We start from the raw sequence: 25,977 nt of genomic DNA on the forward strand, positions 1-25,977 counted from the left end.
GTTTTTGATTTGCCTGTGTTTGCTAAAAATGTGATTTTGGAGATTTTATCATAAAAATAATAATCTGTGTAGTGAGTTAAACAACACACATTTTTAGGCCATTGGAGTTGTCGACTGAATGCACAGTAATCACCCATGACTTGATTTGCTTCTGCAGTTTAAAGAAATGAGAGGAATTCGATGCACTGAAGATTTTTTTAAGGGTTTTTATACCATGTGGTTTAGATTTAGAGTGGAGAGTTTTCCCTTTAATCAAATTATTATTAAATGCACTGAGCTTGTCTATCGATAAAGCACATTTTAAAGACGCTTACACCCTGAGTCATTGTTATCTTTTCTTTCATTTAGATGACCAGTCGGATGATGATTCGAGTGCTTCTGCTGCTGAACCAGGTTACTCGCCTGACAAGGAAGAGGGGAGAACAAAAGTTGTTCCGACCAACCATAACCGTCATGATCTGCGCCGCAGGAAAAGCTCTGAGAAGCCTTGGCTGTCACCCTGCCGCGATGTACCACAGCGGATTCCAAGTCCATTGAAATGCCCCGAATTCAAAGACAACGAGGACGATGTAGGGAGTACACCAAAAAAAACAAGACGGACCTCAGTGAGAAAAAAGCTAGCAGAGACACGTACATCTGTAGGTTTGATGGAAAGCTCTCGTCAGGATAAGAAATCGCACATTTACAAGAACATTCATGAGGAAAAAAGGGAATCTCTGACAAAAACTCCAAGCCCATCTCCTAATAAATCTGAAAAGGGAAAGGGAAAATCGAAAGCAGTGAAATCCCTTAAAGTGAGTAGGACCCGTTCTGTTTCTGATGCTGTGAACTCTCTTAGTTGTCTCTCATCTCCAGCTGATGCTGCAAAGTCTAAAGAACCTTCTCCTCCAGTACAGAAAGTTCCCAAACGACCCAGACACTCGTTTTCTACTCTGGTACGATCGTCCACAGTGTCCAGTGACTCTAAAAGTGTCGCCTCTTGTTCCACTGAAGGTGATGATCATGTGTTTGAGGACTGTTTCTCCCCCGCTAACCGTCGGAGAGCAAAAACGTCGGTTTTGTTTAATCTGCCTGCAATGAAAGACCCCTTCGTTCACATTCCTTTTGATCTGGATTCTGTACCACACAAGAGAAAACAAAGACGAAGTGAAACCATGGGATCTGAGGATAACAGTAAAAAGAAGAGAAAACTGGAAGAGGGTCGGAGTGGCAGAAATCGCAGACAGCCATCCGATGCCAGCAGTGAGCCTCTGATTCATCCACAACAGGATGTTGAAGACTCTCTGCCTGCTTTGGGTAGTTCAGTAGCTAATGTGCGACCTGTAGACAGAAGACAAAGCACTTTACCATTTACAAGCAGCTGTACAACCACAAGTGCTGCGGTAAAAAAGAGAAGAGCTTCTATATCAGTGCAACCGACAAGTCAAACAGAATCTAACGCAGAGTCCAATCCACAGAAACACTCTGCTGCCAGAGCCCCCTCATGTAGCTCGGAAAGTGAGTAGTATTACAACCAGAGTCATTACCATGAAAGCATTACATTGAATCAATCTTCATTATTATGCACTGAAAGAAGAACCTCAATTTTAATCATATTGTTAAGTTAAGGTTTCCAACTGTTTTGTAACCCCGGGGAGATGTGTGCAAATCTTAAAGGTTTGCAAAAAAAACCTTTACTCAATGTCAAATTTTAAGTGAAAAATAAAGAAATAGAACTTCAGTACAAACAAATGGGGTCTTTTTAATATGCGTTTTCACATTATAAAGTGTATGTTTGTCTGTCTTTAAAAGTCTGAATTAGTTCCCAGGGTTGAGGTTTTGAACATGAGGTGAATAGGATGTTCTCTACACAGTCTATGATATAGACCTGCTTCTGTTTGATAATATTTAACAGCACAAGGGTGCACCGAGCTCACACATCTCACGCTGAGACCTCAGCTCTGAAAGGCCGTAAACAGGATCGAAAGCTTTGTGATTGATGGAGTTTTTGTATTTAAAGGTGCACTTTGTAGATTTAGTTGTGAAATTTGAAAGCTGGAGAAGGGAAACAATTCTATGCTATTTTTTTCTGAACTAAAAACATAAACTTTATTCAAAGAAAAAAATGGTCCCTGAACACCGTTTAGAGCTTTAAAGCTACCTGGAGAGTTACGCTTTCACTACCCACCATAACTCACATTTTATCTTCAAACAGTGTTACAGGGACCACATTTTCCTCTGAGGACAGTTTGTGTATAGAGTTATAAACATATCCCACAGAATCTATACACTTCTCCAACTTTACATTTCTCTACTGAAACTCCAAAGTGCACCTTTAAGATCATTTCAACTGTTTTCTAAATTGAAGCATTCTTTAAATCTGAGTTTACTAATGTGGACATGTTTTAGAAAATGTTAAAAAGTAGTAAGATAAAAACTACTTGAGGGATTCAATGTTAGACAGCGTATTTAATATTGTTTAAAACATAGCTGCAGCTTTAAATACTGCTTTTTTCAATACAATTATGGTGATAAGGTGGCTGTTTTATGAAATTTAAATCAGAGGTTACACTTTTAGATCAAGCTGCTGACATTTACTGTTCTAATTCTCTGCATATAAAAAGCTACATGAAACATAGTGTGTTTATTTAATACAACATATGAGACATAAGAGCACCTGAGTCTATGGTTTAGTTAACTTTATCACAGAGGTTTTTGTGTTTTTCTGTCGCCAGCTGAAGTTGAAAATTAATATAAAAATTTGAAGTAGAGAATTCTTCTTTTAAAGTTCTTTAAAACAGTCAAATTGAATGTTGGTGTTTTCATCCAGGTGTAAATGTAACCAAGCAGATAAGAACATGCATGAATGCACACAAACACCAAAGCAAGTGCCTGCTATGTGATAGGTTGAGTGACATCCCCCCCCCACCCCCCTCCACTGTTTTCAATCATATGTTTGTTGTTTGTTCTTTAGGTCGAGGAAATGAATGTGGCGTTGGAGCTGCTTTGACGGAGATCCTCTCTGAAGGAGAAGAGAATCCCTCAAAGCAAATCGGCTCGAGTGTTCAGAAAATGGTCAACAGAACAACGGTAAGAACACATCTTGATTAAATAAAATGTAGAAATGGTGTGCAGAGAGTTACTTTAGTGACTTTTTGCACTTTATCTGAGTTTTTCCTGAAAATGGGTGCAGAAAGATCGTTTTCAGAAATTCAAAACAAGTCTGTGACCACCGAGTGTTTCCTCTTATAATCCTAATTTTACTGTTTAGTCGTATTCAGTCTCTTGTTTGTATTGAATTTATAATGTCTGTGGCCAACAGGGTACCATGTGCACAGCCTAAACATTCTGAGGTGTGCAAAAATCCATTGCACACTGAAAATAACTTTAAATAGGTTGGCCCAGCACAGTCTTATGATTCCGTTTTAATCGTAAAAGCCTCCAGTCAGGGAGAGGGGTTGCAAAAACCTGTATGCATGACATCTACTTTGTATTTTACATATGAAGCGATGTTCATTGCATGAGTAAGAGTAAATCTATAGGGGTATTAACTCAGCAGGAGGAAGCTTACTGGATTAGTACATATGCTTCTGTGACATTGGATAACACAATTTTAATTATAAATCTCTTTTTTTAGTTTTTTTTTGGGGACGTTTTTGCCTTTATTGGATAGGACAGCAGATGAGAGACAGCAAATGTTGGGAGGAGAGAGAGGGATGACATTCAGTGAAGGTCCGAGGTCGGATTTGAACCCACAGCCGCTGCAGCGAGGACTATAGCCTCTGTACATTGGGCGTTCAACGTAACCGCAAGGCTATCGGCGTTCCTAAATATTAATCTTTTTGCAAATTCATTTGGCTACATGCATTGTCATGTTTTAATGTGACATATTTCCTCCTTTCTGTGAACATTTTGGCGGTAGTCTAAATGTTTCATTGTTCATGTTCATGTGTTCCTTTATTAGAAAACAAAATGTGAATGTTGTTAGGTGCATTTTGTCTGTGTTCTTTAAAATATATTCATTCACTTGAGCTTTGACCTAATCTTTCTGAACTAATGCAGGTGCAGACTCTGACAAAACGCTGTGACACTCGTAGTTTTCTTTGATATAGGAAGTTTACAAAGTTAACTAAACACCATAGTCTGTGTGTGCGAGATTCCCCTCCTAAGCATTTCCTCCATAAGGTCACACACTTCCATGACTGTCTGTGTTTGACGCATCTAGACAAGAGGTTGTGTCTGCTCCTGAGGGTTTCCTGTGTTTTCGCCTCTGTGATGGTAGTGTACAACTTCCTCGCCTGTGAAATGCACCTGGGCTGTGTTTTCGTTACGCTGGTAACCTCAACAAGCTGTAGCTGAAAAAAAAAAAGGCAAAAACATGACATCATCTCCCCCCTCGGGGTCGGTCATGGGTTTGACTCCACTGTAGCCTGATCACAGAGATGTCATAGTTGTTCTTTTTGTTCTGGAAAGATCACGATAAAAGATGAATGGGCAAATATGAATGGAAAGGTAAACACACACACACACGTCCATGACGGGGACTCTGACGGGGTCACACCTGCACAGCTCGCAAATCTTTGAACGTGCGGAAAGTCAAGTAGGACACATGTCATGCTGCTCGCCTGTGGTTCAATACAGGGAAAATGTGCAGTTACATTTAAACTTAAAAAATAGGAGGATTCTGAAATACTTTAACTCAGATTACAGGTTTTTAAATACAAAAGTGAACCGCCTTTTGGGCAGTTTTTGTTCATTTTCAGAACATTATAAATGCTCGATGATAGAAGTAGAGGACGTTTGGCGGTGTCTTCTTTGCCATAAATGTAAAGCCTTATTTTAGGTTATCATCAGAGTGTTTTGGTTGACGTAAATTTGCAAAAATATGTAGAAAATGCAATAATTCAACAAAAACAAAAACCTTTTTAAAATGTAGATGTGAGGTGCAGGTGGCTGAGTGGTTAGTTTGTGCGCCCCATGTTCAGAGGCTGTAGTCCCTGATGGTCTGCAAACTTCCCTTGTAAAATTTTACAATTCTCATTTAAGGTCATACTTTAGTCATGATGAACTTTTCCCTTCTCCTTATCCACTCCTACTTCTCTTTATCTACCACTGAAGGTAATTTCTTTCTAATGCTTGAGCTGATTAAGACCCTCATTATCCCCTCAGCACGGTTGTTAAAAAAATAATCCAACAAGATTAAAGCAAAGGTTAGGATCAAATCTTGAAATCGGGTTATTTAAAAGAAAAAGGGATGACATAATTGGGTAAGATTATCCTGGTTTTTTACCCAGTTTGTGTTGCTGAAAATATTTGAGTAGCATTTGGATTACTTTGATCGAAATCTGATCCTGATCCAAGCAGAGATCTGGATTCAGTCTGTATTTCAGAAATTTTACGTAAGGAAACTATGAAATTGTCCAACAACACAACATTTCACTTCGAAAAATCTATTTTGCACTAGAATTAAAAATAAAATGACTCCTGGAAGTTTGAAAAATCTGGTGAAATTTGGTTAGCTTAACTGTTAAAAAATAAAATAAAGAGGAACATCTTGTAGGATTCCTCCAGTTTGCGCTTCAGGAAAGGTTAAATTGATAAAGTTCACCACAGCACATAACAGCAGCTGTGTTGTATTTTTCAGGCTTAATGATGTGAGGTATTTAAAAGTACGGCTCCGTCTGGTTTTATTACTCATTTCATAACTGCTATTTGTAAATGGCTCCCTAATTTTAGAACCGCGATCCTCTTGTCACTTAAGTTTTCTGAAAAGCATTGTTTTAAGTAGCAGCCATGGAGGAGACACAGTCATACGGTGAAGAATTTCCTTCATTTGTGCTGGGAGCGCTGCTGCTCGGAGGCCGTGCTGCCGTTCACACCGGCTCTTTGTCAGAGGCTCATTATGTGAGTCTCATTCTTCACTGCCTGTTTTCTTGTGCTGCTGCCAGAACATGTTCACAACAAAAAGTCCCCTTTGAGGAACCTTTAGAGTAGCTCCATATGTTTTGAGTTGTTCGACTTCCTTTGAAAGACTTCAAATTAGCAGATTTTATGGTCTTCCCTTTTTGCAATTCTTTAGTTGTGTGGTAGACTACAACCTCGTTCTGGATCATTGAGGAGCTTGAATATGAAACTCGTGTCAGGAAAACATCAATCTGTGTTTGATTGTAACAAGCTCCATGACTTATCGGCCATAATACGGGGTTTGACTGCTGTGGGAGGAGCTGGGCGACTTATTTGGAGGCACTTTGTTCAGCAGGAATCAGCCTGTGATTTCCAGCAGCACGGCCAGACATCAGAGTGTGTCAGGAGAGAGCTCAGTGGCAGCTCAGGTGTTTGTGCTGATGATAGTTTTCTGAATTGGGCCCAAAGTACGAGGCTGCATTGGCGGCAGTCATCAGGTTGCAAATTTACAGTTCCGTTTCAGTGATTCTGAATATGTTTTTCTCGGCTGATGGCCTTGGTGTTTGATTTCCTTTTTGGTCTCTATGCAGCTGTATATCCGGCGGGGTTATTGAAGGTGCACGGCCCGTCTGGATTTTGAAAAATGACCCTTTTACCTGTGTTCTATTATTCATTAACTTGCTCACAATACATACACACAAAAGAAACATAAAACACGTTCTATTTCCTGGTGTCTGAGTATTTTTATGTATTTATACATACATAATTATCTTGTGTTCTTCAAATTGATTCTTCACATAGATTTCACAGAATTCACGCCTTTATTTTGTCCTACAAATAAACTAAAAATAAGCTTCATCTGTGGTCTCCAGTTGTTCCACTTCTCTCTTATTTGTTTGCCAAATGTGAATGTAACGACTCCCCAGAAATAGAAGAGGTGTGAAAGCTTTGAAAACAGACCTCTATTAATCCAGCCTCAAGCATGTGATGCTTATGCTTTATATACCCTTCCATAAGTTGTGTGTTTATGTTTGTTTTTCAGGCTATGAGGACAATGGTCATGACGAGCTTGCCCACTGAGTAAGTACCGCAAACATTTTTGAAGTTTTTCTATAGAGCTCAACTGTGACCGGCCACTTTTGAGGCACCAGCTCTGGTTTCCAACAGTTAATTTCCCCATTTAAAACCTCCACTGACATCTCAGAAAATCCTAATGTGAATATTTTGAATCCTGAAACCGAGCCAACCAGCAACCTGAAAATAAAACATTTGATTCAGCGCAAAAAAACGATAATGAAAACCGAGAAAAAGGCAAAGGTACAAGACTGTACTCAAGCGTGAAGGAACTACGCATCCCACAGTCCATTGCGATTCCAGCGAGACCCAACAAACAATATGTTCGCGCGCTTCTTTCTGAACCTTGGACCTTCTTTCTACAGTTATCTTTAATCTAGTTTTTAGATTGTTGATAATAAGGGTGTAATAAATGGTAGTTTTTTATTTAGTGTGTTTTTCCGAGAATGTCAGTGGTAGACCCGATAGTCGGAGTTTGCAGGGGAGGTAACATTTCCATGGTAACAGTGGGCCACACCAATCAGACAAGTCTTCTACATATTCCATCGTTTCACACTTAGGTAGCTTACTCAGATAGTGGAGCAAACTGTTGAGCTCTGTTTGTCTCCTCTCATTACTTTTGATGTGTTGGTGGTAGAAAAAAACACTAGAGCTGTCTAACTTATGCATTTTAAACGCTGCATTTATCTCTCGCTAAATTTAGATAGTTAATCACATTTTTATGCAGTGTTTGAAATTCCATAATTTCGCCATCAAAAGTTAAAATTGGGTTGGGTTTTATTTTGAATTTCTGTACTGTCTGAAGCTGAGAGTTATTTTCTTGCTGTTTGTATTCAACTGTGCTTTTATTTTGAAATGAAGTCAAGTGAGGACCTCCTTGTAGATCGAAGGTTACAACATTTACTTAACCATGAAAAATGAACTCGTTATAGATCAAACACTAAATAAAAACAACTCAAAAGAACGGTGACAAAGTGAAATGTTTGATGTTATGAGGTGGATTTTACTTTAGACTCTGTTCCATCACTGTGACCACAGGGAGACACTGTGGAGCGTTGTCCACAGTGTCCCTAAAGGGACAAAATAGCGTGCGATTAATCGCAATTACCTAATGCTTACAGCCCTAACAAAACAAAAAAACACTCAGATGTCTGTTCTGACAGTTTGTATTCTCCTTTCACCTCTCTCAGCAAGCAGCAAATGGTGAGTCAGGTGGTGAAATCTCTGGGTGGTTTCTCAATCGTCGACCGGGTATGTGAGAGCACGACTCATGTGGTGTCTGGGGGTGACCGGCGGACTCTCAATATCCTGCTGGGGATAGCTCGTGGCTGCTGGATCCTCTCATTTGAATGGGTAAGTACTTTACATGACTTTGTACTTTACTTGTATTGATGACTGTTTTTAATGTTTTATTTCTTTATTCCCCGGATAGATACTTTGGTGTTTGGAGCAACGGCAGTGGATTCCAGAGGAACCGTATGAACTTTCAGACCAATTCCCCGCAGCACAGGTCAGACCCAGTAATCTTCTATTAGAACTAAATGTCCGACGCACAGATGCAAACTTGCTGTTGCCCTGACTCTTTTCCACAAGTACAACCCCTGAGCTGTATTGATGTTAAAGGCCCATCAATTGGAAAAGATAAGCATGGAATCTTTAAATTAAACAAATAAGTAAGTTAGGTGGTGATGCCTTATAACTCCCTCATGTGTCACAAAATAAATTCCAACTTAAAATCAAATATTTGATTTATTTTAGTCATTTTATTCCCGGACAAGATGATTATATATCAGATGATCCTGAGGCACTCCTGAGCGGGTTTAACACACGAGCTATCAAAAAACAAAAAGGTAGCCGCAGATATAAAGTAAACTTATGAATTTATTTAAAATAAAAAAAAGTTTATCAAAAACATTATAAAATCAGGTCGCTATCATTTCATCTTTGCTGCCTTTTGCAGTGGAATAACTGTTCCGCTCCCCACTCTCAGCAGCCTCCCCCAGGTCTCATTTATCTCTTAACACAGACGGTATGAAGCGGCTCTAATCCAAAGAGGGAGGAACAAGGCACAAACATCACAAATCAATTTACAAAAGCTAAAACCAAAATAAGCCCAATGCAAACAATAATTCAAACAAGTATTGCTCATGTCTTCATGTTTGGCTCTTTTGCGATCTTTAACGATAAATAAATAAAATTTTGTCTGGCTGCAACAATATTTGTATTTGTTGCATCGGGACAGAACGCAAAGCAAACTATACCCGTTCAGTATTTCTTATAATGCTTGTTTTATAAAACTAAACTCAAGGATGGACTAGAAATATCAGATTTTTTGTTAATAGCAAAATTGAAAACTTGCTGATGTGCGATGATCAGGGCTCATTCGATTAGAGTTTCTTTATATAAATCATTTTATTTTACATCAATCAGACTTAGAGTAAAACCCCTCTGACTCTCAATACTGATAAAAGAGCCTGTAAATCCAGAGCCAAGGCAGTTAGACGGAAACCTGCTAATTTTTATTACCAGTCATCCATTTTCAGTCCGCTTGTTTTTCCTGAAGCATCCTGTGTGAATTGGGAACGTTGCCTCTTCCTGAACTCGTCATTTATGAATCTCTGGACTCTCCTGTCGCTGTGAGGTCTTGATGCAGACGAATGTCGACACATTTCCTCTTGATATTACATGATGTCGTTTGTTTTGACAAAGTACTTTAATGTCCCCACGGGCCTTCATCGTGCCTTAACTCTAACTGGCAAACCACATGTTTGGTTTTCCTGTAACTATACTTTTATTCTCGTTATTTCTCATCAGATCATTATTTAAATAAAATGTAAAAATCCAAAACCACTGAGGTCTCTTCCTGGGTTGACAGCATTAACTTAATCGCCATTAATTAAGTTCTAAAATGAATGCATACATTTTTTTATAGTAATTAATTGAATGCTATTTTGTCCCTTAAGATGCACCGTAGATAAGCCTCTGCAGTGTCTCCCTGTAGTCACAGTGCTGTTTATAATCAAGTTTTAACCGTTTACTTTCGTTTATTTTCCTTCAGTTTTTGAGCCATAACGAGGTTCTTTTTCCGTAGTTCAGTAGATGTAACTTTTTATCCACCAGTAGGCATTTACTTTATTTCAAAATAAAAGCAGGTTTGAATTCAAACAGCAAGTAGAGTTCTGACATCTTAAGACAGTACAAAAAATTCAAAATAAAAGCCAAACAATTTTTATTTTTAACTGCGAAATAATGGAATTTCAAACGTTAAATTAAAATGTTCAATGTTCAAATTCAGCGTATAAAAAGTTATTGTTTGACAGTCCTAAAAGACAACATGATAATAGAAAGAATATAGGTGTCTATTTAAATTTGCTCACTTGTTAGCCAAACTGCTATCACTCTTCTGGTGATTTGCAGTTTTAAGTTTCCTTTGTGTAAATAAACTTGGATTAAAGACGGAAAATAACGAAAATTGAAACTCAAAAGGCTGTAAAGTTTTTATTTATTTCCTATAAATGATAGAAAATAGCTGAATAGTTGTTCACATCTGGCACATGTGCATTTCACCAGGCATGACATTGTTGTAGTGCAGAACTGGACTGTTGTGAAACAAAAAGGCGGAGGAGCTCTGCCTCTCGTGGACGTCTTAAATATTTAACTTCAGGTATAAACAGCTGGAAGAGCATTACAGTCACACTCCTAAATAAATGTAAATCCAGTGTTCACTTGGGAGAAATCTTCCTCAGATAGTCTCAAATGAAACATATAAATAAAACGAATACATTCCCAAAAGTCTGTAAAATGGTCGACATGCGTTTGCAAAGAAAGTTTCTGTAAAATAATTTGAACAGGATTCCTCTTCCTCTCAGGGTGTGTAACAAATCTCCATCATTAAAATAATGTTAAATATCTGACTAGAAAAAAATCTACATATAAATTAAACAACAAATACATACAATCTTCTCTGGAGAAACATTTTCTATAATCTTTACATTCGCATTTACATTTTAAACATCCAACAAAAAGAAACTACAGAACATATTTTACAAATACTTTGATCCAGTTCTTAATCTGCATGTTGTACCATCGTCTCTGTTTTTATATCATGGCATTAACAGTTTATTTGAAGTCCTCTCTGTGGACGCATGACCTGCATTAAAACTTTCCAAAATCTAATTTATGTAATTTCACTCTGACTACAGTCTGTCCTCTCGTTCGTTAGAACATTTTTGTAATAATTTAGTCTTATCTTTTGAGATTTTAAATAGATTCATAACTTCCAAAATATATTTATTTTTTGGGCTAATCAGTCACTCCCTGCAAAGTGCAAAGGCTAGTTCTTTAACTCAGTGGAATGCCAAATGGAGCAGCCAGAAATTCAGCCAGTCTCACAGATAAGTGGAGTAGATCCTGAAGTTTGTACTCATTCAAAAATAGACTTTGAATCATGAATCATGAATCCAGAATCGTTTGAATTGAAAATAGATTCTCAATCTAATCGTGAGACACCCAAAGATTCCCAGCCTTAGTTTTTACTCAGTATAACTGCTAAACTGATACTTATCTATTCACTTCTCAGTCTTAGGTAGAAATTTCAGTCGAAATATTTTTGTAATGGTCCATAATTTACAATTTTTGCAGCATCCTAAAACCACAAACATGCACCATATCTTCTTCCAAAGGTTTGTAAAAACATATCATCATTAAGTGCTTTGGCTCCCTTGAGAGTTTTTTTTTTTTAATTTTGGTCTAGTTGACAGTTGCTGTTTGTCGGGCAGAATTTGAGTTACATTTCGAGAAGTCAACCCGAGAAGTCTGCCGGTCTGATCATCATGGTGGTGGACTTCAGGGAGTAGCCCGAGCCTTTCCAGTAGTACCATTTGATTCCATTGAAGCGATTTGAGTTCTGGCCTTGTTGGTAATACATCCCGTTCAAATTGGACGGGCCGCAGGCATCAAACCACCAACCTACAGCATCAAAACAAAAAAGATCACTTTAAATATAATGTCGAAAAGGGAAGTTCAACCAGGGATGGTGATTACTTTCTTTTCTGTAGATATAATTCTTCACTGGCTTTAGTTTTTATATGCCAGGAATTGAAACATGATTACCGGATGATGCTTTAGGAAAAAGTCCAATATACTGTAAAGCCACTCTCAAAGCCTAAACATTTTGAGATGATTATTAGCCTTTACACTCCATTTATGCACATGTAACGTAAAACATGAATGAATAACCTCTGCTTTTATTTGCTCCAGTTCATGAAATGATCCTGCCTTCATTAGCGGCACATGTCAATGCAAGACAGGCCTTTAATTACTTGCATAAAAAACGTATGTAAACCTATGTAGAAATTCATAAAATTAGGATATTGGTAAAACAAATTAAGAGTATTCTGCTGCACGGTTGGTACACATTCTAGCATTATTCAATCTTTTTTTGACAGATGTTGAAGCTCATCTTTATTATTTGTGACTTGGTGCTTTTCTCCTTATGTTTGATGCACAAACTTGCATGCATAGTTCCTCTAACTGAAACCTGCCTTCATTTGTCATAACGTATGGCAACACCAGGCCAGTAAAAGGGACTAGGCTTTAATTTGGAATGGGCCTTTATTTGAAGTTTTACGGTATTGTCTTAGAATTAAGAAAGCTTTGGAGCTATTTGAGCCTCAAAAACAAAAAAAAACTGAGGCTTCCTTCACTTCTGTAAAACTTAACCCTTTGGAGTTAATAAACTGTAAAGTAACAGTTCATGTAGCTTAGGAGATTGATGAGATTTCTTAGAGCATCAAATCCATTTTCAAGCTATGAACACAGTTGAATGGCTGCTAAGTAATGACCTGCATGCATGCCCATTTTAGTCATGTTGCATTTGTCGTTGTAGCTCAGATGATCTCATGGCATGGCACCAACACGAGCAGCTCCGTCAGGGTGACACAACGTATAATTCATATTTTGCAGGGAAAAATTGGAAGTGACAGTCAAACGGCCCCTCCTCATATTGGTTGCTTTAATTATTGATGACACACGCAGACATCTATTTGGTTTAGGTCCCTTTGTTAGTCATATTCATATTATTTTTATGAATATTTTATGGGCCTTTTGCCTTAATCTGATAGGACTGTGGAAGATAGACAGGAAATGTGTGGAGATAGAGTGTAGGGGATGACATGCACCAGAGGACCAGAAGGACCAAAAGTTGAACCTGCGACCACTGGATGAGGACTGTAGCCTTTATACAAGTGCTCCAGATAGTTATCATTTTTTAAGTGTGTTCTGGGAGGATACGAGCCCCCAACAAAAACCAACAAAAAAACAATTTAAACCAACAATAACCACCATCACACGTTTCCTAAAATTGTTTCGATAAACTGCATGTGTGAACGTGAACAGCCCAAAAAAAAAATGTGCCTGTTCTATTTCTTTGCTGGCGCCCTACTAAAAAGTCAGCGAGAAGGAGTGAGCTGATATGTGACCACAGTCTGTAATGTTCACTACAAGCGAGTGGGCAGGAGGTGTTGAAGTTTACATTAAGTGACTGGTTGTAAAAAACCGGTGTGATCTTCAGGTTTCTGCTTCATTCTCTTTTCTGTTGCCAGCATATTCTTTTACACTCGTTCGCCTATACTGTGCAATCAGTTATTCCTCTGCTGTGTACTTTTTACGTCATGCCCAGCCTCTTGAGACTTGAGACCAGAACCCTCCTGCCCTAAAGGGAAAATAATCTCCTGCTGTAATAGACAAGTGTGATTGAACCCCTGAAAATGGCTGTTCTGCAATTGTCTACAAATTGTCAGGAGTGCATGAGGAAAATGTCAATATGGATCTTTATAATAGGCTGTCATTTAGGCACCAATAAGTGGTTGTTTTTGATTTTGATGCACCCTAGCTTGGTGTATGTATTTTCTCAGCCGTCATTTCAACATGTGGATTAACCACATGATTTTGAAACTGCTATTCATTCAAAGCATGTGGTTTTAAATTCATAATGACAGATCCTGCTCCACTCTGTTTACTGGGTCAGTGCCACTCAGTCACGATTGTGCATAATGCGCAAATGGAGTCCCCTGTGGGAGACCCCTCATGGGAAAAAAGGGATAGGGTAAGAGCTTTCATGCTTTCCTGCTCACTTGGCAGACCCTAATACAAAGGGAGACAAACTTCTGGCAGCGGAGTCACTTTCAGCGGAATGGAGGAGGACTTTTAAACAACAAGAGGAGAGAGGGAAAAGCTCTGTTCCCAGGCTATTAATGTCAGCTATTGTAGGAGCTGAATTCCCCAATGAGTTTATCAGTGATTAACTCTGAGCTAATTGTGCTCTTTGACCCGGCCACAAAAGTACGGGAGCGCTTAAGATGCCCTTGAAGATTTTTGGGGGAAGTGCCAAGATTTGGGTGGGTGGGAATTTGTTCAACATCAAGTGCCATGACAAGTCGACGTCGTTATTTAACTTTTTTCAAGGATTGCGAGTATTAAAAAAGTAGTTTTAATTAATCTGTTTCTTACCCCCTGTTGTCAGTTGTGAACATTTGCACACACATTTGTCGTTGTCTGCATCCTTTGTACTGAAATCACTTCCCGGCTGCCCAATGCTGCTTATTTTGCCTGCGGTTCCACTGAAGCCTTTAAGGTGTATCCTGTAAAATGGAAAAAAAGAAAAATGAAGGAAGAGGAGGAGGAAGTCCGTGATTGCTGTTCCTCAAAAGGCAGCGTCCTACACATTTATGCGATTCTTTGGCCATACCTTCATCATGCTGGATCTTAAAAAAGGGAGTTTAAACAGAAGGCAGTGTGAGTTTTTTGCATGACAGATTTGTACACCGACTTTGTGTACGTGATTTGCAAAATCTTAAGCCCCTTGCGGTTTCATTTTGTAGGAATTGTTTAGAATTACTGAGTCGATTAGCTTAACTCCAAATGGACCATAATAGATGGACTGTGTTGAATTGGAACATTTCAAGGTCTGTTTGAGAAATTCAAAAGAAGTATCCTTTCCACTCTTGAAATCGGCTTAGGTTCAAGAAAGAAAATACCCCTGAAGGTTGTGTTATTGCCAAGAGGTGCCGACAGTATGCTTGAAATCCAAGACATTTCATGTATTTCCTATTTTTCTAACTCTTACTGGTTTATGGCATTTTCTTTGGGTCGATGCCAGTACATTCAAACCAGGAAGTTTACTGCAAAGAAAGGAATTCCTACACTATGTTCTCTTTGAAATTGTAGTGGGTCAGCAATTATGATCATGGGCTAAGTAAAAAAGAAAATAGTTGTCAGGAGGGAAATGAGTGTGATGCAGAAAGTTTTTTTTAATGCATAAGTGCTAATCCAATCAGAGCAAAATATGTGGAAATCAAAATGTTCTAATCATTAGTCTGCGAACAAAGAGCATGCCTAACTGTGTTTAATTATTACGCTTCAATATACCTTCTAATTGAACCACTTACAAAACAGCAGGTCCAGGTCACCATTCAGGCTTGAAAATGTGATTGAACACCTGACATCACGCGAGTTCTGCTAAAGATGGTGCTTCAGGGATGCTTTATTCAAGAATGTGTTTTATTTCTTGGAATTTTGCTTCTGGTTATGTGGTCGCATATGAGTTTGCACATTTCTTAATTTTCTAAAAAGGGCAGTAAATCGTTGCACTGACTCGTGATACAGTTACACATCGCTGGTGCCAAATATCAATGGTTCAATTTTTTAGAAAAGCTATGCTCTAAGAGGGTTTCTCTGAAAATCTGCCTCACTGCTTCACTACTTCATAGGTTACTTGATCACAAGTTAATAGATCAAAAGACAGATTGAAGAAGGGCAAGAAGACAGCAGGGTTTTGTTTGACTGATTTAAGAGAAGATAAGATAGAGGGTGTTATAAGAGGTCAAACTGACATGCAGTGAATGAATACATTAATCCTGCACTTTACCTTTTGTAGGGGAACTTTAGACATTTAAGTAAATCTGATATCTTGATGTATAATCAAAAGATTTTATATCGATATTATATCAAAACGCTGTATTTTGATATCATTATTAATCGAGGTCCTCATATAGTGCCTTATTGATGATGCAACTAATCACAGTTGATCTGTGATGAGATCACCCCTCAACTTGTGGACCACATCCCATCCATGTATGGATGGAAAATGTATCATCTGTGTAACAAATATATGCTGTCCCTGAATCCCAATGCTGAGATCCGCTGTTCAATTATGAAGACAAATATATCAGCTGGTATGTGTGACAGCAGTCGCTCTCATAAGTAACATTTACTAACCTCTGACTTGCTAAATTTTGAACTTCATGGCTCAGTTACTCTCCTTGGCTTGAAATGGATTTTTGTATTTTTCAGGAGAGTGGATATCCAAAGAACTGTTATGTATTGGAGAGGCATCAGTTGTTTATGGGAATTCTTTCACCATAATAGCTGTAGCAACACAGTATATCTTTGGTTTTAGCAAAAATGAACAAGATTTAAGAACTGCCATCGATCATTAGACACACTTAATGCTTAGATGTTCAAATGACATACCTGTAGTTCTGTGCCTCACTGTCAAGAGAAAACAGGTCATATTGTGAAAATCCAGAGTTTCCCTCCCAGTCAGTTAGCTGGATCCTGAGTGTGTAGGACTGTTGCTTTGTCAGTCTAGACACAAATTCATTTCCCAACCAGAATTCATCTGACGGCTCTCCAAAACCCTGAAAAGACACAAGATTACAATGTTATTACACCGGTTTGAGCTCCTTCTCCAAGGGCTTGAAGGTTGAAAGGTTGTACATAACATTACTTTGAAAGTCATTTAATCAAAATACTTTTCAGCAGATGCACAAAACTATTACAAATACTTGGAGTCTCTAACAGGAAGTATGCCAGAACTGAGCTTGCATTGTTGTAGTCATAAAAGAACCGGCACAAATGATGTTCTGTGTCCACTGATCATTTTGCATGAACTTCAGATAAGATTTCAGATTATTTTTTTGGCATAACACCATTCAAAGCCTACTTGGTGTTGGAAATCTTATTTTCACTCATGTTACCCCTTTTTGATTTTAGCTTAGGGATTGTTTTTTAAGATTGAATCTTGTGCCGACTGCCGAACTTGGCAAACAGCTAAAATAACTGCAGATTGAAAGTAAAGGCAGTGCACTACTGGCTTTATTTTCTTAAAAACAGATGGCGGTCACTTGGGATTCATGTGTTTGTAGTTGTGTTTTTTTTCTTGCCTCATTGGACTTCTTCTTGGAATGGTCTCCAACAACAACTACAACAATTCACTAGGCCAACTCATTTGCCAAAACCAAAACTGGCCACTGTCTTGTGTATTAGGGAAGAAAGCTGTAGCCTTGGTTATGTTTTTTAAAGAGAAGAATTCCTTCTTGATGGCTTTTACCTTTTTGTACTCTTGCCACGTACGGTGAAAGTCAACACGGCCATCAAAGCGCTTTTGTAGCACTGTCCAGCCTCCTCCCTCTGTCTCCATGTCACAGAAAGCCTTAAAACACAAGGAAAATGCTGTATGCTGTAGTTAATAATTCTCGCTCATTGATCTGTGAATAATTATACTCATTTGTATTTGGACTTTTGTGTCTTATGTGTGTTCGGTTTAAACAAATGTGAGGATCCAGTGAAGGCAAGTGTTATCCTCTGAAAAGTATCTACGGAGATCCTACATTCAGCTCGAGCATTCACATCATTATTAGAAGACTGAGAACATTTTTACTTATATACTTCGCCTTTTTAAACACTGCTGATTATTGAGCACTTCCAGAAGTGTGAGTGTGTTATTGTGTGTAAGTGTGGGTGGGTTGGAGCATGCCTGTGTGCTCATATATTCTCTGAGCTGATATGTCCTTAGCTTGAATATAAATGTGATCTTGCTAGACGTGTCGTGATCTAGAAAGCTTTTCATTGTAATGTCTATGGTATAGTTATTCTGAATAGATTAAACATGCTCCCTTCACCTCTGTAGTCGTGTTGGGTAATGTCAGCGTGTAGACTCCGCTCTGGCTGTTCCCTGACTTGAAGACGGCAGCACAGTCCATAAATGTTCTTGGAGTGTCCTGCATCATGACCGTCTTTGTCTCTGCAGGAAGAACTTAGCTTCGTTAATAAGACGTTTGACATTTGTAGAGCATTGAACCGCTGTCCTTTGATGAATCCACATGAAAAGGCATGTTAATTGTTTTCGTACTTTGACAGTGAGGAATTGGGTAATTCAAATAAGGTGGCCGCCTTTTGTGCAATCCCATACAGCAGCACGACCACACACAATGACCTCAGTAATGAAACATTCAGAGTATTATCTGCAAGGCTCTTTGTATGGATTAAATTGTGCCATCACAGTTTACATAGAGTTTCAGACTGCGGTTATACCTCATCACACTGCACGGTAAAGTCTTTACCTCGAGCTGAGCTCATGGAGATCGATTGAATCAGGTTGTTCACAGTGTCTAGGAGCTCCTGCTGCTGATGCTGCAGCACTGAGTTGTTGGAGGAGACTTTGAGCAGCTGCTGCTCCAGCTCGCCGATGATGGCCGTCTGCTTCAGTAAGAGAGTCTGAAGCTGCTCCTTCTCTTGTCGAAGCATCTTCAGCTCCACCTGCCTCTGCTCCTCCATGTCCCCCACCTTTTTCTCCAGGAAGCTGAGGAGAAGCAGGCAGCAGGTTCATTAGAGAGTTCCTTCTTTGCTTTGTGCACAAGACCAGACAAGATTGTTGGTAGCTATACCTGCTTACCTGTTTTTGTCACTCAGCTTGTTGATTTCATTTGTTTGGACGATTAGTTGTTTTTCCAACTTGTTGGTTGACAATGAGTTCTCCAGAAGTCTACGCTCAAGTCGAGTTGTGTGATGAATTACCTGAAAAGAAAAGATCACTGGGTTCTTGATATTTGCTCTTTTCAGATGATATTTGCCTCAACCAGAGGAGTAAGTTAAACATACCCAGAGTATCTTTAGGTTACCTGGCTTCACTAACCCTGACGTCAGAGATTGCACTAAGCAGTCACACAGCTGGTTATTAACCTGATAAGGAAAGTCACAGTTTCTATACCCCCCCTCCCCCCTCCCCACTTACGATCAGCTCGAGGACCACCATGATAATGAAATCTGATTGGTCAGTTGGTGGAGATTCAAACAGGTTGAGCTCTTATCCAGAACATAAGGTGCTCCAGAGCAGGTTTAGGTGTTCAGCGTTAGTTACCATGGCAACCACCTTCATAGAACTAAAAAAGCCGGCGTCAACGCTGAAGTTACCTCGCTAACTGAAAAACCTGCTTCTTGGTACAGGCCCTATGAGAGCCACCAATAATGCCACGTTTGTCCACAAAACAGGTTCAGGTACAGGTTCCACTGAAACTGTAAATCTGAGAGCATGCAGTTGCATCTGACAATTCTCCATTAAGTGTTTCATATGTAGAATACAATTAACAATGCAGGGAGTGAAAAATACATTGCGGGACACCAGAAAGCCAAGCGGATATGTCTCAGGTCCCAGGTACGGGGGCTGTAGTCCTCGTCCCAGCAGCCATGGGTTTGAAGCCCTTTGCTGCATGTCGTCCCCCATGCTCTCATCTCAACATTCCCTGTCTCTCTTCAGTTGTCCTATGCAGTAAAGTAACTTCTCTATATGTTTCTCATAAATAGGTTTGGGAAAAAAAAACAGTCACTTAAATGTTTTTTTGGCCCTTAATGTCAAAACAAGCCTCAAATATTTAGTGTAGTCAACAGGCAGTTTGTTTATGTATTATGTTCTGTTTTCCATTATTGGATCGATTTCAACAAAAGCCCAGTTTGCACTCCTCGAGTGAACAAACGTCATTTTGCAAAATGGAAAAAACATGTCAGAACAAGAACAACCATACTCCAAAACAGCACACATACCTGATAGAGGGAAACATTCGAAATCCACCTGTTTTCACAGACCGACACATTGAACTAAACCCCGGGGTTGAGGACCTTGCCTCCAATTTCCCATTTTGGAGGAACTGAACTCAGCAAAAAGCAGGTTGTTTACATGGATCCCAGCTATGTGTCTCCGATGGAGCTGTTGATGTCTTTGAACAGACGGATGTGTGATTGTGACAAACTGATAGACCCCTTCTGTGGGAATACAAGTGTGCTAATAACAGGAAATGCTGTACAGTTGGCTCACATAAGGTCATTGACGTGTAGCCACAATAATAAACTGACACAGTCATGCCTGTTTTTCTGTGCAGCAACATCATTGAATGCAGTCTATTAATGCAATAAAAGGAAAGTATATGTGGCACAAATGAATGCAATATGCTCAAGCTGTTGGAGTCGAGCACAATAGAAATAATTTGCCTTGTGCCGAAGCCATCAAAGGTGTATTCACAGATTGCCTTATTACGGTACTTTGTAATATATTCATAGAGAAACATAATGCTGTTCAAACATCTTGAAAATGGCAGTGTTGACATAAGAGCCTTTTTTAGTTTATTTAGAAAATATCCTGAGAATAACTGTGACTGTTTAACTTCTGCTCTTGCAATAATAAGTAACTCTATATGGCACTTTCTGCAGGGATACTTTAGCATCAGTAAGCTTAAGATTTAGTGGAATGTACACAGAGTAAAGCAACAGAAAATAAGTCTCAAGTACTTGTCTTCTGGGTCAGTGTACTTCTGCACAGCATGTGCACACTGTCTTTCTGTGTGTTTAAAGTAGCGTGCGGTGCAGCGTGCGGTGCAGCCTCACCTGTGCCTCCACGTTGGTCAGCTTCCTTGTTTGCTCTGCGGTTTGACTCAGCAGGTTGGTTCCAATTTCAATCATGGTCGCTGTGTGATTGTGTACAGCCGTCTGTTGGAGTTGGGCCATGTCCTGCTTCATGCTGTCCTGTATGTAGTTCTCCAGCTGCAGCCCAAATGAGAAATAAATGAGATTTAGAAAGTTTAGAGGCTGACTTATTGGAGTTGTTGATTAGTGTCATTGACCATTTGTTGTACACAAAAATGTTCTTCTTAAATGTTGGAGACAACGATGCTCGTTCTCTTGCTGCAAATGTTTTCATTGCAAAAGACAGAACAGACTCTCTGTCTTTGAGTGAAAATCCTGCGGTGAACATGCTTTTAAGTAAATAAGAATCACTCCAGATTGAATAAGGTAATTCTAAATCTCAAGGTCTCCTGCATAAATAAATGAATAAATGATGCAGTTTTACAGGCACATCCTATTTCATGATTGTTCCCTGAGTACACTTATCTTGATTTGCTATTTATTGCAATCTAATTAATAATCTTTTAGCATCCAGTCCTTTATCTATACTGCCATCATTTTCTCTATATTTCTGTTCAAAAGGTGCACAGGAATATTCCTTTATGAACCCAGTCCTTGAAACTATTCCATTGAACTATTACAACATAGTTCTTTATTTGGAACATTTTAATAAAAAAAAGTAGATAAATAATTAATGAAGAAAAGATAAAACCCAAAGAACAATGGTGACTGCCATATTGGACACGAAGCAAACAAACTGCAAAAACAAATATCACATTGTGTTTGCCCTTTTTTTAACTGTGTGTCCAGATAAACATCTTAACTCACGATATTGTAAGAAAAGAATGAAACGCTTGAAATGTGTAAAACTTTCTCCTAATGCAGCAAGCAAAAATGTACATGTAAAGTTTCTTGAAATAAGACATTTCATTTTACTTCAAGAAAAAAGTCATTTATGCTTGCTGCATTGAGAGCCAGTTTTACTCTATTAAAAGAAACTCATTATTTTGTTGATGTACATACTTTACATTCATGTATGCATACACACATATACACACTTTTGTTTGATAAACATAAATCATATAATCTATAAAAATATATCTGACATACTCTAATTGTAATGAAAAGGGAAATACAATACATTTAACACCTTAATTTTCTAGTTCACTAACGGAACTGATATTTGATTATGGTTGAAGCTTGAAGATGACTGTTGCTCTGCACAGGACTGTTGCTCTGCACAGGACTTATACCAGTTTTCACATTTGGTAGGATGAAAATTCTTCCTGTTGCACATCTTGTTTGATCATTATGTCGAGCAAACTGAGAAAATAATCTTTCATATTTTGTGTGATTGTGTCACAAGAATACCTCTGAGGAAAATTCAGCTTCTCAATCACTGGAAAACTTCAAGGAGCCGTAGTATGCAGAAGGTGCTCTCTGAGTGGGATATGCTCAGTGCTTCACCCTCACAGGACTCGTTCTCGTCTACCTTACAGTATGTCCATATTTAGACAGAGACCAATCATTAAGTTATTTCCTGCACGGTGTTCCTGAGCGGCAATCAGGTCACACGACTGGTAAACAGGATGGATGTGTTGAGTGAGGAGTTACATCCTTTATGACGGTATGACATCTGTGTACAACCGGACGCCGGCGTCGTCACTTTAGTTATTTACTAATCAGTCAACGCAAAACCAATTTTAGTATTATTTTTCTCATGGCTAATAGGAGTAACGTCTGCAATCAGCGCTGATTTTGTTTGTCTTCCTTTCATGACTCTGTGTGTGTGTGTTTATGTTCTTGAATACACACGGGGATGTGTGCGAGGTGGAAGCTTTTCATTTGGATTGCTGGCAGGATTTCCCATTGACAGCCAATGATCTAATCAGTTGTTTACTCCGTGTGCCTCAGAGGCGTCAGTAAGGAATGACTGTGTTCCTCTTTCACACGAGAGCGCGACAGCAAATCCTGTTCCTCTCTTCTCGTCACCAGCTCAGTGAAACACACCTCAGGATAGCCTGAACCAGTGTATGCTGATGAGGAACATTTTACAATATCATCAAAATAATGTGCAGAAAAAAGGATGTTTCTGCAGCAGGGTGAAGGTACTATCTGAAGACATCCTTAGCATGTTTATGTGAGGCCTTGTTAAGTTATTTATCTTATAAATCTGATTACTCATTTATACCTTCTTTTTTTAGGTCAAGTTATTTATACCATCTGTCAATTAATCAATTAATATCATTTTCTTGAACCTCCACATTCTTTAAGCAGACGTGCTGCTTGTCAACAGGCAAGACAGGCGACTGCCCGGGGCCTCAGACCAGTAGGGGGGCCCAAGGGGCTGATAAACTTTAAACCACAGCAGGGACTTAAATGTGCAAATCTTGCAAAGACAGTAGGAAACCTCCCTAAGGGGACCCCAACTGTCAGCACTAACGGGTATGTGTTACTGCTGTGAAAAAAAACCAAAGTTTGTCAATCAAAGTGTGAAATGAAAAATTAAGAGGCGGTATCCTTCTATGGGAGAGAAAACAGAAACAGGAAAAAGAGGACGAGGAGTACGCGTCGGGAAACTGGAAGACATGATGGTGAATGATTGAAGGGCCCCCTAGTTAATTTTTACCTAGGGCCCCAACAGACTCTCGAATCGCCACTGCCTGTTAGGTTTCACAGGGAACTACAAAGGTTCATAATTTGATGTAGACCCTTCCAACTCTCACATTTTGTCAAATTACAGTTGTATTGTTTGGACACACAGGTATCAACGTCTCCACCAACTGACAGCTACACAGTTGAACAAATTGTAAATATAAATATTTTTTTGGGTGAATTCATTTTATTTAGATTGCTCAGATAGAAATGGCCGTTGCACATGTGCTCACTGATAGACATTAATATGTACGTTTCCCTCTTTGTACCTGCAGAGCCGAGGTAAGATATGATATTAAATAGTGAGTATAGGGTTGTCAGGATAGCAGAATTTCAAATTTTTATATGAGACTAGAAAAACTGGAATGAGATTGATACATAATTCTACACTACAGCTACATAAATAGAAGTCCTCTGCACCCAATGCCAGGTAATGTCTTGTATTTAATTATCAAAAAAGTGCAAGAAAACACACTGTTTAAATTGCAACATTGCCATTATACCACAATTTGTGCAATTTAGATTTGTGCAGAAGTTTGCTTGTAAATGTCTTGTGAGTTATATATTTATATTCATAGCTTCTATCATTCATTACAATGGCTGAGACCGCGTCGCTCTACAACATCTAATATTGTGTTGACAACCTTAAGTGAGAATTTGTAGCCTATCACACTTTTGAGCATTGTGAAATATCTCGCACTCGTACACATTTGTTCTGTTTATCTTCTTTTTGTGAAAAGCATCACGTTAGTTTTGCCAAAGAAACCATCACAACCGAGCTGATTTTTTTTTTTTCTCACAGATTCTTTACTCCATGTGCAAATGAATGCAGTGTAGTCACGCCACAGCTCTTAAGTATTAGATCGTGTTCCATTTAACCACACGCTCAAGTTTGTAGAGCAGTGCTGACACGTCATTCCTCATCAGTGCGTCTTTGCTTGTTAGAAATATGAAACTACATGTTTTTTTTGATTCTGAGGCAGGACTTGAGCGGCTGTCTTCATGTGAGCGCGGATAGTTACTGAGAAGTGTCGCCTCGACCCTGAAGAGCTTCAAAGCACCGTGCCCTCTGAGCTCTCCTGTGGAACAGATCAGAGCGGGTTTTCTGTTGTGAAGCGGAGCTTTAGTGATCACGCTGTGAGATGTTCCTCTCTTGTCTGGCTCTTCTTGAAAAGTTCTGATTTGTATTGGCGCTCTGAAGAGGAAGAAAAAGAGGGAGATAGAGAAAGAGGCGCTTCACATCTTTCACTCTCACTCGTAATAACTCTGGGGGGGGGACGCATCCCTTGTGTCCCTTTCAGTCCACAGAACCCATTATGCAATCACAAGAGACATTTCTCTTTATGAAAGAAGATCACAAAGGCATCTCTTGTTAAAGAAATTTCTTTCTTTGAAAACAAAATATGGTTTGTTTTTTTGTCTTGCAGCTCTGATGAAAAACACCTTTTATGCAAAAATTGCTCTTTCAAACCCAACTGTTTGTTCAACTTATCTGATTTTGTCGAGTCTCTTTTTTAAGTGGGGAAAAAATCAATCATTTTTAAAGTGTCTGTTCTTTGTCAGGCTTGTCTAAATGTAAATATATCGCTGAAATTGTTGCTTTAAGGACAGCATGTTACAGTATATAACAGAACACACATCATGACAAACACTGCTTTACTTCACTCATGTTTGCATGGACACAAAAAGAGTGTTTAAGTTTGAGTCTTAAGAGTTGTCCCATCGGGTGGAAGGAAAAATCTGCAGCTAGATTGTTGATCGATTGTGTGAGATAAGAAACACATTCATTGTCAGTGTGGCTGTTTAACTGTGCAGATGTTTCCCAGGCTGAAGTTTATCAGTTAACTGCATTAATTATTATCCCATTTCACATCTAGGTTTAAAGCTGCTACCTTCTTGGTCTGATCATTTAAAACATGGAAATGAAGTAAGAGCTACACATCATGTGTAGAGGGAAAGTTTGTTACAAGATCTAAAACATCATCACTGTTCACTGTCCTCAGATACCGGCGGCTCTCATTGTCACATCATTAAATTACAGCTACAGAAAGTCTCAGTCAGTCTCTCTCATGGGTGTGACAGGAGCTCACCTTGAGCAGCCACTGTGTGTTGTTCTCCATGGTCATCTCCAGCTGTTCCAGCCGCTGAGCCGACTCGCCGCTGTCCGCCGGTCCATCCTTTTGAACCGGGTGGTTGTAGTTGCTGCTCTGAGTTTGGCAGTTTTCCTGCTCGGGCAGCAGAAAGGTGTAGCTGCACGGCCCGTTCTGGATCTGATACTCTCTCTTACCTGCAGCACTGTATCCTGTCCCCAGACCAAGGCAGAAACTTAAAACTAATAAGTCCACTTTCAGCATCTTCTTAAGTTTTATTAGTACAGCTGAAACTCCTTGGACTTTCTTGAACTTGTTTTCTCAGTGGCAGGACGTCTCTCCCCGGCAGCATCCAAGTGTAAAAAAAAAAAGTCCTCTTGAGATTCCTTTTATTCCCTCTCAGCGGTAGGAGGAGAAAAAAACCATCAGGAATTAGAGCTGGTGTGTCATTCCCTCAGGTTACCGGTGCCAGACTGCATGTGCTCGCTTTTTCATCAAGCCCCCGACCACTCGTTCGAGCTGCCCATGGCCCCCTCTGATT

At 39.2% G+C, this 25,977-nt stretch overlaps 2 protein-coding genes across 4 annotated transcripts in view; one reads left to right on the plus strand and one right to left on the minus strand.

Annotated features, from left to right (window-relative positions):
• The window catches only part of mcph1 (microcephalin 1), a 37,238-nt gene that overhangs the window by 5,113 nt on the left and 6,148 nt on the right, over nucleotides 1-25,977 (plus strand). For all 3 annotated transcript variants that reach the window (XM_065959790.1, XM_065959792.1, XM_065959791.1), the window contains exons 9-13: nucleotides 349-1,497; nucleotides 2,954-3,069; nucleotides 6,926-6,963; nucleotides 8,148-8,310; nucleotides 8,390-8,467. In XM_065959790.1, coding sequence (XP_065815862.1) covers nucleotides 349-1,497; nucleotides 2,954-3,069; nucleotides 6,926-6,963; nucleotides 8,148-8,310; nucleotides 8,390-8,467 — 1,544 coding nt within the window. The remainder of the gene's footprint in view (nucleotides 1-348; nucleotides 1,498-2,953; nucleotides 3,070-6,925; nucleotides 6,964-8,147; nucleotides 8,311-8,389; nucleotides 8,468-25,977) is intronic.
• Nucleotides 10,443-25,958, minus strand: angpt2a (angiopoietin 2a). Its single transcript, XM_020654871.3, has 9 exons — nucleotides 25,437-25,958; nucleotides 20,674-20,829; nucleotides 18,692-18,813; nucleotides 18,360-18,598; nucleotides 17,919-18,040; nucleotides 17,348-17,449; nucleotides 16,489-16,655; nucleotides 14,467-14,597; nucleotides 10,443-11,925 (listed from the first exon to the last, which is right to left on the minus strand). The coding sequence occupies exons 1-9, from the start codon at nucleotides 25,698-25,700 to the stop codon at nucleotides 11,759-11,761; spliced, it is 1,470 nt and encodes a 489-aa protein (XP_020510527.1). The 5' UTR covers nucleotides 25,701-25,958; the 3' UTR covers nucleotides 10,443-11,758.

The sequence above is a fragment of the Labrus bergylta genome, chromosome 10 (genome assembly GCF_963930695.1).
Source record: "Labrus bergylta chromosome 10, fLabBer1.1, whole genome shotgun sequence".
In the NCBI taxonomy this organism is placed as follows: Eukaryota; Metazoa; Chordata; class Actinopteri; order Labriformes; family Labridae; genus Labrus; species Labrus bergylta.